We start from the raw sequence: 13,684 nt of genomic DNA on the forward strand, positions 1-13,684 counted from the left end.
TCATTGTGTTGCTGAACAATAAACGGCACCCAAACAGATGTTCTTTAAAAAACATATGTGGTAGGTCAGTATTGCCAGGTACTTGCTAGCTGGTTTTTTTTATTATTTATTGCTAGACGAGTAATTATATCAATATATGCATTCGCGAGACTTCGAGACGCGAGGTCCGCTGGACCATGAGGTCCTTTGGACCGCGAGGCCGTAGGCGGTGGCGCACGTCGTCCACGTCTTACGTCGGTGACGCCTCTGACGGTAAAACCTAGTAATTATATTATATACTAGCTATACCCGCGACTTCGTCCGCGTGGAATTTAACTTTATTTTTCTAAAACAAAAGTAGCCTAAGTTACTCCTTATTACATCAGCTACCTGCCAAAAAAAGTCCCGTCAAAATCGGTCCAGCCATTTCAGAAATTAGCCGGAACAAATAGACAGACAGACAAAAATTGTAAATAATGTTATTTTGGTGTATGTACCGTATTTATATTCATATGCATGTAGTAAAAAACGGTTATTTCAATATTACAAACAGACACTCCAATTTTATTTATATGTATAGATTTCATAATGTCTCTGACTAACCAAACTGGAATTATAATAAAGAAAAATCTTTTTTATGAGCCCTAAATCAAATTCAATCAATTCGCGCTTCTTAACACCGATCCTAACTGATTGTTTTCCAAATTAAAATGTCAAAATCAAACAATGACAAGTGAATGAAAATTTGCAAACTCGAAGTCCCAAACACTGCTATGCCAATTAGAAAGAAGAAAACAAGATTCACACGCAGAGTCGATTCAGTTAGTCATTAAGTTTTAACAAATAATGAAAAAAACCTTATCTTCTTGTTTTGTCAGTTGCAATTTTAGTGTTTAAATTGTGTATTTTATTTTCCTATCAGAATTTGTAATATATTTCTTATTGGATTTTAAAATAAAAAGTTATTTACACCACCAGAACTTTATTTCTGTCGAATACTCCATAGTTCTTTAAAGTACAATGTGTTCTTGGACTAGTAAATATGCCATATTACGGGATCTCTCAGAAGTGCAAGGTCACGTGCCGAGCGAAGTTGCTGGCACCTCTGGCGCTGAACCTCCTCCAACGTTGCAACTTACAGAAGGTTTGGAAGATTTTTTTATGTGTATATAATGTCAAACAACCTGACGATTCACCTGCATTAACTAGAACTGTTACCTATGACCATATACAGCATCATGGTTTTTTTAAATATAGCAAGTACAATATTGTCATGTTACCAATAAGTAATAATAATAATCTCAGGACAATTCACACAGCGCCATCTAGACCCATGTTAAACTAGCTAAAGCTTGTGTTATGGGTACTAGATAACTGATACATATACATAGATATTTTTTTTTGTAAATACATACATAAAAAAAACAGTAACAGTTATCTAGTACCCATAACGGTACTAGATAACTGATACAATTCTTTTTTGTTTGCATATACATAGATATTATATATAGAAAATGAATGGATCACAGAATGGTGTCCACAGGAAATGAGGTTACTGCAAAGGCACTGAGATGGTTGACAAGTGTAGGTCTATGTTTGGGATGGAATAGAAAATCATTTATTCAAATAAACTTACATTGAAGCACTTTTGAATAGTCATCACATTTTCAATCTACCACTTATTCAGAAAGCTGTCGCATCACAAGAAGTATGAGCAAGAAACTTGTGTGTTGCTCTTTTAATCAATTTTGTTGATACTTTACATTTTTAAGTTGAAGTGTGTAAAAATATAGATAGCATACACTTATTGTTGTCCGGTAAAGAACCATGATACTTTTATTTTTAATTCTGTTTATTACATGTGATGTTAACACAAAGTCACTGACACTTCCTTTTTATTGCCTTATTAATACCATTACATAATTACCATTAGGTAATTCCTTATAATTAATTGAATTAATAATTAATTATGCATATCAAAATAATTAGAAATGACTTAACTGAGGTTTATAGAACACTATAAACTCTCTTACTATATTTAATACAGAGGAAAGTGGTGTAATGTGAATGATGCTTATATATAAAAAAACAATGTGTGCACAATGTTGCTGATGTCAGAACATTATTGATGCGTGTAAGGAGGAGTGTAACAGAAATAGAAATAGAAATAATCTTCATTCAAACAAACTCATTACACACACTTTTGAATAGTCATATTATGATTCTACCACTCATTTGGAATGCAGATTCATCACAAGAAGAGTGATCAAGCAACTTGTGTGTTGCTCTTTTGAATAGTTGTTTTTTTTATATACTTAAATAATTACAGTATAACAAGTAAGAGGCATGCGGTAATCAACATAGAAATCGCTATGCACTCATTATTACTGTAATCAGATAATATTGTCAGTACTATGGATTTTAAGTTTTTCTATAAAAACATAAATAAACAAATAGTATAGTGAACTTGTTCTTTGATGTATTTCATTTAAATTTCAGAGACTGAGGAGGAATATTTCAGCAACTGTGCTGGAGCTGGTGACTGTGTGATAGCTCCACCTGACTTAAGCCTCATTAAGGAAATGTTGGACATGGTAAATATTTTTATATCTGGACTAGCTGACCCAGCAAACATTGTTTTGCCATATAAAAATAATGTAGCTATAAAATAATAGGATTTGGTGATAGAAGGGTGAAAATTTAGGGTTGTATGTATTTTTAATGCCACATTATAAAAAAATAAAAAATAAAGATTGTCCAAAAATATAAAACAAATGTTAGGGGTGGACAACTTTTATCACTTAGGGGTACGAAAAATAGATAGTAGCTGATTCTCAAAGCTAATGAATATGCATATAAAATTTCATAAAAATCAGTCAAGTCATTTTAAGAAATAGAAATAGAATTAATATTAATTATTTAAATAAAGATTAAATAAACTCACTTTTGAATAGTGATATTTTATATGACTATTCTATAGCTAAACAGCTACTGCACACTACTTCATGTCTGATGGTCATGGGTTCAATTCCTCGCACGGTGCAAACATTTGTATTCAAAAGTATGATTGTTTGTATTGGTCTGGGTGTTTTCTATGTATAGTATGTATTTACAAAAAAAAAATAAGTATTTATATCAGTTGTTATGTGTACTAGCATAACACAAGATCTGCTTGCTGTAGAACTAGATGGCGCTGTGTTAATTTTCCAGCGCTATTATTTATGTATGTATATACATAAGTTTGTTACTTATGTATTCTGGAAAATTAAACAAACTTATGGTTTTATTCTGGAACATCCCTACCTAATGTTGTTATCATTTCAGGTGAAGGATGATAACTCCACATCACCAATTTCTGGTGAAGGAGATGGTGAAAACAAAGCAAGAATAAACACAAATTGTACCAAATTTATACCAAAAGACACAAATGAAACGACAAACAAAATTGCCAGTCCAAAAACAATAATACAGGATGATAAAGAAAAAAACGTCAAATCGAAAAAATTAAGAAATGCTGCAGTTATTTCTTTACTGGATGCTAAGAATGAAACAGATACAATGAAACTTTTGAAACCCAATGATTTTCTAAACAGCAATGTAAATGAATCTTTTTCAAAAGCAAATAAAGATAATGCTATAGAAAGTAATATAAGTGAATCCCTTCAGAAAGTGGATGAGCGGCAGAATTCTCAATCCCAAAATGGATCTGTATTGCCAAATTTAACATCTAGTGTAAGCATGTTCAAAAAGAAAAATTCTGTAAAAAATAAGTCTAATGATTCTCAAGTGGTGATGAAAAAAGCTATTGAAAATTATACTCCATCGGGATGTGCAACACAATATTATGAGAAGTATGTAGAGAACGCTAAACTAAATGAGTCCAAACATGAAGATATTTGGACAAGGTTGGAACATATGATGAGAGAAGCTGATGCCAAAAAGTAAGTGTTACTAGTAAAGTGCGAAAACACACTTCACACTTCACTAATTAATAATAATAATAATAATAATAATCATCTCAGGACAATTCACACAGTGCCATCTAGACCCAAGTTAAGACAGCTAAAGCTTGTGTTATGGGTACTAGATAGCTGATACATATACATAGATATTTTTTTTGTAAATACATACATATTATACATAGAAAATACTTAGACCGATACAAACAATCATACTCATGAATACAAATGTTTGTGCCGTGCGAGGAATCGAACCCGCGACCATCGGTCATAAAGCAGTGTTCTAGACCGCTAGATCACAGAGGTCGTCATTACTTCTTTCATCCAATTGTAAAGGAAAACAAGTGCAGCCTGAAAAAAACACTTTTGTTTATTATTAACTACTAGCTACTCCCCCGGTTTCGCACGGGTGTACACGTATTATATATATATATATAAACCTTCTGCTTGAATCATTTTTATCTACTAAAATAAACCGCATCAAAATCCGTTGCGTAGTTTTAAAGATTTAAGCATACATAGGGACGGACAGACGGCGACATCGACTTTGTTTTATACTATGTAATGAAACAGAAAAAAATACTTTATCAAAGATGTAAGTAACTGATGAAGATGCAGAGGTAACTTTCAATTTATAAATTTCGATATGAAATATAGCCTTTGGGTTATTCTCTATTATTTTATTGTAAAGTTTCATCAAAATCTGTTCAGCAGTTTTTGCGTGAGAGTAACAAACATCCATCCTTACAAGTTTTCGTGTTTATAATATTATTAAGATATATTTGGAACGGAAAACAAAATTCTTCGATTATTATTTTATTACTCACAGAAAAAAAAAGTGACAAACTAATGTAGGTAAGATACAGAGGTAACAATAGGCGGCTTTATTAGTCGTAGCCTATTGCTGCAACTCTTTCCTCTCTTGTGACAGTTTGTCACATTTGTCATACTCCCCAATGTCTTTGTCACATATTAAAAAAAAAGGAATTCAATTGATTTTCTTGCCAATTCTTCACTGAATTCGGATCTATATACTGAACTGGACGGTAGGGAAAAAATTATAATATAAAAAATTTGATGTTCATATTTATTTATATTGCATATTTTCATGTATATTCATCAATATTTTTATTTTAGGAAAACAGAAATGGCTAATCATGAGGTCACCTGCAAAGAACAGGAAACAACAGGTATTGTAGCGTATAAGTTATAATAATAATAATCTCAGGACAATTCACACAGTGCCATCTAGTCCCAAGTTAAGCTATCTAAAGCTTGTGTTACGGGTACTAGATAACTGATACAAATACATAGACATTTTTTTTTCGTAAATACATACATATTATACATAGAAAACACCCAGACCGATACAAACAATCATACTCATGAATACAAATGTTTGTGCCGTGCGAGGAATCGAACCCACGACCATCGATCGGATAATAAATAAATAAATTTATATTCAGTTGTCTAGGGGTCCCTAGGGGTTTTGGTATTGGGACTAGATGGCGCTATGTTAATTGTTCAGGGTTATTTATTTATTTATTATTATTATAAGATCATGTAATATTTAATTGTTTAACTATAAACTAAATATTAGTTCAATAAACATTATTACATACTACATATAAAATTATATTAATGTTACATAATGTTACATATTATGGTTTTCATAATATAGAAATGTTTTGTGGCGGCGCGGCGTGGTGGGCCGGGTCATTGGGCTCCCTAAAATATGGTCGAGCGCAGTGGTGGCTGGATGATCCGTCATAATCGAAGACGAGTGCTGCTTGTAGGGACTGCTCTGCTCTTATCACTATGACTGATTTAATCTTACTGTGTATTTATATTTGACCCTAATAAATTAGTGCTGGTTGGTAGTTTGTATTCACATGTTTCGACTTGTAAAATGTGAACTTACAAGTTTCTTGCTCGTTCTTCTTGTGATGAGACAGCTTTCCGAATGAGCGGTAGATTAAAAAAATGTTATGACTATTTAAAAGTGCTTAAATTAAGTGTATTTGAATAAATGATTTTCTATTCTATTCTATTCTATTCTTTTGTTTTTCAGCGGTCGACAGATTGGACGTGGTAAGGTTACGACAGCATCGGCACGAACTGACCGGAGAATGCATAGTATGCAAAGTAATGTGTACTAGTACATAGAATACTGTGAAATATTAACAACTCTGTGATACATAGCAATAAGGTTGTGTTTCTCAACATTTTTTTTCGATACTCAAAATGATCGTTAAAAAAATGTTGCAGATTCCTTATAGTATTTAATATATTATTATATTATTTGGTTGTTTGTAATACTTTTGCGTTATTTCGTTTTGTTTAGACATAACCATTTTGGATTGTGTTGAATTTAATTACTAGTTAAATGTATTATTTTTTAAAGTAAATACAATATATATATGTATATTAAGCAAAGAAAAATGTCAATGTACAACGAGGGATAACAATAAATATGTTATCCCTAGTTGTATACCGGCCTGGACCTATCCGCGAGTATGATCTACTCTGCAGTCCGTAAGGAACCGAAGGAGACAAGATTGATCTCGCTTCCCTGGGTATAAGAGATCTGCATTTCAAGATCGTGAAGACTTGCACGAGTCTTTTCTTGGGAAAGGAATCCGAGTTCCCAGACGGAAGATAAGGCCGATGCATTGGTTCGGTCGAAGTTCTTTCTGAACGGTATGATCCGCATCACCAGGCCCGTCAAGACGACCAAAATAAGGATGATGGGCCTGGATGGCTGACGTGGCGCAACAGGGCAAGTGTACTGCGGATGCCGTTAAAGTCGGAGATATTGGGTGCGTCAGGCTTGAGCACCTGTTGGATGCCGTGTTATTGGCCCCGGTTAAGCGGATTGCGGCGCCAGAGCGTATCAAGACCGGCCGGGTCTCCGTCGCTGAGCTGCTAAGGCCGCTTCGGTGTTTCGAGTGCCTCTAGAGCGGGCACTTAATGGCAAGGTCCTCGTACGAGGAGGACCGTAGTACCTTTTGCTACCGGTGTGGGTCTACTGTAGTACCTTTGCTACCATAAAGCAGGTGGGTGTTCATCGGTTCCACACCGAGTGCTTTGCGCAGTAGGTCGCCCAGCTGATTACCGGGTGAAGATGGGATTTGCCATGTCCTCATTCAGGATCAATGATGCCTGGGGAGAGGCTAAGGTGATGAACTAAATGAATAATGGCTGTTCGTCTTATACAGGGTAATTTAAACTACTCTGTGCCCAGGAACTACTGGAGAGAGGCTTAGGACATACAGTCAGTTATGGCGGTACATCGTCCAATTTAAATTACTACGCGCTCAAGATCTACTATTGCAAGGCGCGGTGCAGTGCCTGTCCAATATTGGGACCTTGTATTGATCACCGAACAGTACTGCGTCCGACGGAGGGACTAGTTCGGCAGATCTGGCATGGTCACTGCGAGCACGGGAGAGAATTCCGCGGCCCTGCTCGTCAGCAGCCTAGAGATAAACACCGGTCGGTAATGGCGGGACATCGTCCAATTTAAACTACTACGCGCCCAAGATCTACTATTGCAAAGCGCGGCGGAGTGGCCGACCAATATTGAGACCTTGTATTGATCACTGAACAGTACCGCATTCGACAGAGTGAACTGGTTTGGCGCCTCTAGCATGATGGCCACTGCGAGCGCGGGAGAGAATTCCACGGCCCTGTTGAAGGTCGACGACGACGTGGGCTGGTTTAGCGAGACTATCACATATATGCGACGTGGAGAAGCAATGAGCCAGCCCTCGTCCTCCTGATGTCCTGGGTAGTCTGCTATAATCGAACCTTATAGCGCCGGTACTGTAGCGAGGAGAAGACACCTCGTGGTTTTTGCTGTTATGAGTTCGGAAGTACCTGTCTGCCTCCCCCAGGGCGGGAAGTGTCTATGATGATAAGCTGAACATGAGGTCAGATAGCCCACTGTGACAAATTTACCAGGAATTTATCATGATGCAGCATTGGCCACTGCGAGCACGGGAGAGAATTCCACGGCCCTGCTCGTCAGCAGCCTGTTGGAGATCGACGAAGAGGTTGGGCTGGTTTGGCCAAGCTCTGTGATGAGTCCTCGTCCTCCTAGGAGACAAATGTACCGGTGGTTGGAGAAAATAGCGGCTCTGAGAGAGGAATAACAAGGCTTCCTGTAATGCATTTTTCAACATAGTTCTATTATTCGATTACTACTTATTAATGTCCTGGGTAGTCTGCTATCTGGTACTGTAGCGAGGCGAGGAAATTTTGTAGTTTTTAGCCGGTAGAAGTCTGACAGTACCCGTCTGTCGCCCCCGGGAACGGGCGGAGTCCATGACGGATTTTCCACAAGTGAAGGTTATACTTATTGATGTACTCGAATATAGATGTTTTTGTTTTTTACTGCGTTGTTTTACAACAAACTGCTAGTCTGTTCTAAATATGTTCGAAAAAAAGAATTTTAATGTTGTATAAAAACCTTTGCAAATAAAGCTTATTACAAAATTTAAGAGTACACACAGATCGTAACATTATTTTTAGTTCTTGGATTAAAGTGTAAAGAAAATATAATAAAAGAAAGTATACAAGTATTTACCTAAATCCCTAAATAAATATAAGAATTAAAAAAAAATTACCTGTTAAATCAGCTGTTTTTTTATGACTATAAAGTATAACATATCTTATATGTCTTAAGCAATAGCTTCTTGAAACTATTTTTAGTTCCAATTATCAACTTGTATTATTCTGTAAGAAAATAAATACTTCATTTATAAATTTAGTTTGTTTTTTCTCTCCCAGATCTCTGAAACTTTTTTACTTTGTAAGTCCTATGTGTAACTTCAAAATATATTGTTTTACAGTAAATGTGTGATTTCTATATTAGTGAGTAAGTATGGATATTTGTTACGCTTTCACGCAAAAACTACTGAACCGATCATCATGAAATTTTGTACACATCTTTTTGGAGGTATTAGAATGAACATAGGATAACTTTTATTATAAAAAACAAATATTAAAAAAAAATATCTAAATCTTGCTAATTTAGCGCCAACTAACAGCCAGTAGTAAAATTATGCGAGCCAAGCCGCGGGTAAAAGCTAGTATTATATAAATACATGATGTTAAAATACACCATTTTCGCAATTAGCCACCGTGAACACGAAATGGAAAAAGGCTGTTGTATTCTATTGCCATGAAAAATTCAGTGACTTAAGTTGAATAATATTAATTTGCAACGAGACGCGAAGGTTGAAAAATAAGTAGGAGCATTGTAGAAACGTTTGCTGTACACCATGGATGAACAACACGCGGCCCGCGGGTCGTTTGCGGCCCGTTGGACGTGGTTTGCAGTATACTAGGGATGAGCAACATGTGGCCCGTTAGACGTGGTTTGTAGTATACCAGGGATGAGCAACATGCGGCCCGCAGGTCGTTTGCGGCTCGTTAGACGTGGTTTGCAGTATACCAGGGATGAACAACACGCGGCCCGCGGGTCGTTTGCGGCCCGTTGGACGTGGTTTGCAGTATACTAGGGATGAGCAACATGTGGCCCGTTAGACGTGGTTTGTAGTATACCAGGGATGAGCAACATGCGGCCCGCAGGTCGTTTGCGGCTCGTTAGACGTGGTTTGCAGTATACCAGGGATGAACAACACGCGGCCCGCGGGTCGTTTGCGGCCCGTTGGACGTGGTTTGCAGTATACTAGGGATGAGCAACATGTGGCCCGTTAGACGTGGTTTGTAGTATACCAGGGATGAGCAACATGCGGCCCGCAGGTCGTTTGCGGCTCGTTAGACGTGGTTTGCAGTATACCAGGGATGAACAACACGCGGCCCGCGGGTCGTTTGCGGCCCGTTGGACGTGGTTTGCAGTATACTAGGGATGAGCAACATGTGGCCCGTTAGACGTGGTTTGTAGTATACCAGGGATGAGCAACATGCGGCCCGCAGGTCGTTTGCGGCTCGTTAGACGTGGTTTGCAGTATACCAGGGATGAACAACACGCGGCCCGCGGGTCGTTTGCGGCCCGTTGGACGTGGTTTGCAGTATACTAGGGATGAGCAACATGTGGCCCGTTAGACGTGGTTTGTAGTATACCAGGGATGAGCAACATGCGGCCCGCAGGTCGTTTGCGGCTCGTTAGACGTGGTTTGCAGTATACCAGGGATGAACAACACGCGGCCCGCGGGTCGTTTGCGGCCCGTTAGACGTGTTTTTCAGTATACCAGGGATGAACAACACGCGGCCCGCGGGTCGTTTGCGGCCCGTTGGACGTGGTTTGCAGTATACTAGGGATGAGCAACATGTGGCCCGTTAGACGTGGTTTGTAGTATACCAGGGATGAGCAACATGCGGCCCGCAGGTCGTTTGCGGCTCGTTAGACGTGGTTTGCAGTATACCAGGGATGAACAACACGCGGCCCGCGGGTCGTTTGCGGCCCGTTAGACGTGTTTTTCAGTATACCAGGGATGAACAACACGCGGCCCGCGGGTCGTTTGCGGCCCGTTAGACGTGTTTTTCAGTATACCAGGGATGAGCAACATGCGGCCCGCGGTTTTGCAGTATGCAACAAGCGGCCCGCGAGTCGTTTGCGGCCCGTTGGACGTATTTTGCAGTATACCAGGGATGAGCAACACGCGGCCTGCGAGTTGTTTGCGGTCCGTTAGAAGTAATTTGCAGTATTCCAGGGATGAGCAACATGCGGGCCGCGGGTCGTTTGCGGCCCGTTAGACGTGGTTTGCAGTATACCAGGGATGAGCAACATGCGGCCCGTTAGACGTGTTTATGCGGCCCGTCAAGCATTTCTAGAATAAAATTTATTTGTTAGACTATCTCCCATCCATATATAGTCATAAAATTAATTATAATAACATGGTAGTACATTACATTACACTATACCGAAACAATTCTCTCTCGTCAGAGAAAACTGGTAGGCTATTTTTTCACACATGTAAAACGAACGCGCCGCGTCATTTCATTTCCCTTTTTCTTTATTCTAATGTTTATTATATCATAATATACTTTTGTAAGTTTTTAATAAGTTACCTTCTTTTTGTGCGGGGCATTAAAATTTGTATTTAAAATATTTACTTTTTTTAAGTTCATACTTTTTTATTCGAATGTTTGTTATAAACAAAATTCTGTAAATCATTATATAGTATAAAAAAGTCGCTGTTGCTGTCTGTCCGTCTCTATGTATGCTTAAATCTTTAAAACTAAGCAACGGATTTTGAAGCGGTTTTTTTAGTAAATAGAGTGATTCTAGACGAAGGTTTATATATGTATAATACATGTACACCCGTGCGAAGCCTGAGTGGGTAGTTAGTTATTAATAAGATACTTATTGTGCGGCCCGTTAATAAAAACAAATTTTAAATCGGCCCGCTGATGAAAAAGGTTGATCACACCTGCTGTACACCATATACGTCTAATTGCCTTAGTTATTTGCTGTCGAAGTAGTTACAATTCAGTACATACAAACTTGTCAGTTGTATCGGCGCGTGCGCATCAATCATGCGTGTGACAGATTCATCCCGTGTTATACTTGTGTCAATTGGATTTTAAAACTAAAAATTTGCGTTCAACACATATTTATATCTATAATTAAGGTATGTATCTAAATTTTACTTTCTGTTCTTAATTATATATCTACATAGTACTTAAAATATGACTTAAAATTTCTGTTCCCGCGGGAATTATAGCCTATACAGGGGGATGGTAGAACTTTCTATTAGAATGTTTTGTGATAATATGATATTTAAATCTATGATAAAGGTATGTACCTAAAGATTATCTTTTGTTCTGAATTAGTTATTAACTAGCTTTTGCCCGCGGTTTCGCTCGCGTTATTTTATCCCCTTCAGGGTGGAATTTATCAAAATCCTTAGGAGATGCCTACGTCATAGTAGCTTTATGCATGCAAAGTCTCAGCCCGATCGGTTTAAAATTGACAAAGTTTCATACAAACTTTCATCCCCTATTTTATCTCCTTGAGGGTAGAATTAATCAAAATCCTTTCTTAGCGATGCCTACGTCATAACATCTACCTGCATGCCAAATTTCAGCCCGATCCGTCCAGTGGTTTGGGCTGTGCGTTGATTGATCACTACGTCAGTCACCTTTGAGTTATATAATATATTTAGATTATGAAGTGGTTTGGTATGGCTACGTTATGAGACGAGATGAGAGTCATATGTCTAAAAAATGTCTAGAACCTTATCACCGGCTTAAAGAGACGAGAAAATCCCCTACTCACTCGGCAGTCCGTTATCAATAACGACCTAAAGAGAACCGAAGTAAACGACTCTTATATTATGACGTGAAGAGAGTCATATGACGAAATAATGTCATGAACCTTGACACCGGCCCAAAGAGACAAGAAAGAATACTACTAACTTGGCAATTTTTTATCAATAACGACTTCAAAAAACTGATATAGGTACGACTCGACGACCCAAAACAGATGAGTAGTCATTTAAGTAGTCGTTTATAAAATAAATGACTACTTAAATGACTACAATGTGTGGACTTAATTAGAATAGAATAGAATAGAAAATCATTTATTCAAATAAACTTAATTTAAGCACATTTGAATAGTCATAACAATTTGTTTTTTATCTACCACTCGTTCATTAATTACAATTTTAACTTTTGTTATGAGGTATATAATTTACCCATTGATATAGATAATGTAATAACATTAAAGAAACTTATTACAAATTTTGTAATGACATTGTAAATTAAATAATCTAAATTTAATATTGTAATGGTTGAAAACTGTGATTGGTACAGTTTATGCTGTAAATAATATAAATGACGTAGTGGAGTAACTTGAAACAGTCATGCTAGCTATAAAGTTTAAACTTGTGGCGGCGCGGGCGTGGTGAGCCGGGTCGATGTGCTCCCTCAAATATAGTTGAGTGCAATGATGGCTGGCTCATCCGTCATACTCGTGAACGAGGGCTGCTTGTGGGGACTGGTCTGTTCAGGTTGCGAACACTGATTACTGGTCACTCTATACTCCCAAATTTGAATTTTAATGACTGTGTATTATTATAAACATGTTCCACTATTATTTGAAAAACATACGAGCTGAGTTTTTTGTCATTTCTTCTCATCTCGATAACACTCCGAACTGACGGTAGATTTGACATCATAAGAGTCTGTAATAGACCTACATGAATAAAGATATTTTGAATTGAAATGATTGAGTTAGGACTAGGAGAGCCGGGCCCAAATGAAATGGGGAAAAGGTTAGGTAGAGAGAGAGAGAGAGAGAGAGATTCTTATTAATAGCTATACCTATTTAAACATTTGGTCAACAACGATATATCTACTTAATACAGTCAATAATTGTCCTAAACAATAGGGTATTCACTATGTAATGATAAATTAGATTAAGACTGAGTTACAAGTTTGTAGTCCTACTTATATAAGTGGTAGATTGTAACAATTCATCTCCATGGGATCACGTTCTCAAAAACAAAATTCCAGATGATTAATTAAATTTCAATTTTAAACTTAGTTATATCATTACATAGTATAAAATAAAGTCAACAGCGAGCTTAAATCATTAAGACTAGATAACGGATTTTGAAGCGGTTTTTTAATAGATAGAGTAATTCAAGAGGAAGGTTTATATGTATAATACATGTACACCCGTGCGAAGCCGGGCCTCGTAACTAGTAATATAATATAGTTATCTGTGATAATACTAACTGGCCTCCGCAACTTCGTCTGCAGAATGCATATCT

At 37.4% G+C, this 13,684-nt stretch overlaps 2 protein-coding genes across 2 annotated transcripts in view; both read left to right on the forward strand.

Moving 5' to 3' along the window:
- Nucleotides 1-835: 835 nt before the first annotated feature.
- Nucleotides 836-6,149, forward strand: LOC131846326 (uncharacterized). Its single transcript, XM_059195603.1, has 5 exons — nucleotides 836-1,123; nucleotides 2,479-2,573; nucleotides 3,304-3,920; nucleotides 5,076-5,128; nucleotides 6,010-6,149. Exons 1-5 carry the CDS (start codon nucleotides 1,000-1,002, stop codon nucleotides 6,102-6,104), a joined length of 984 nt encoding a protein of 327 aa, XP_059051586.1. The 5' UTR covers nucleotides 836-999; the 3' UTR covers nucleotides 6,105-6,149.
- A 5,290-nt stretch (nucleotides 6,150-11,439) lies between these two features.
- Nucleotides 11,440-13,684, forward strand: part of LOC131846314 (solute carrier family 23 member 2) — a 45,251-nt gene continuing 43,006 nt past the window's right edge. Inside the window, exon 1 of the mRNA XM_059195588.1 lies at nucleotides 11,440-11,539. The gene's annotated coding sequence lies outside the window, so the exon portion shown is untranslated. The remainder of the gene's footprint in view (nucleotides 11,540-13,684) is intronic.

This window comes from Achroia grisella, unplaced genomic scaffold (assembly GCF_030625045.1).
Source record: "Achroia grisella isolate CSIRO2021 unplaced genomic scaffold, CSIRO_AGI_Agris_v1 utg509, whole genome shotgun sequence".
NCBI lineage: Eukaryota > Metazoa > Arthropoda > Insecta > Lepidoptera > Pyralidae > Achroia > Achroia grisella.

Excerpts from the sequence above, each read along its gene's own strand:
- LOC131846326 (XM_059195603.1), top strand. The coding sequence starts at position 1,000 with ATGTGTTCTTGGACTAGTAAATATGCCATATTACGGGATCTCTCAGAA. Across the intron at positions 1,124-2,478 it reads AACGTTGCAACTTACAGAAG|AGACTGAGGAGGAATATTTC; the intron begins GTTTGGAAGATT and ends TTTAAATTTCAG. Across the intron at positions 5,129-6,009 it reads CAAAGAACAGGAAACAACAG|CGGTCGACAGATTGGACGTG; the intron begins GTATTGTAGCGT and ends TTTGTTTTTCAG.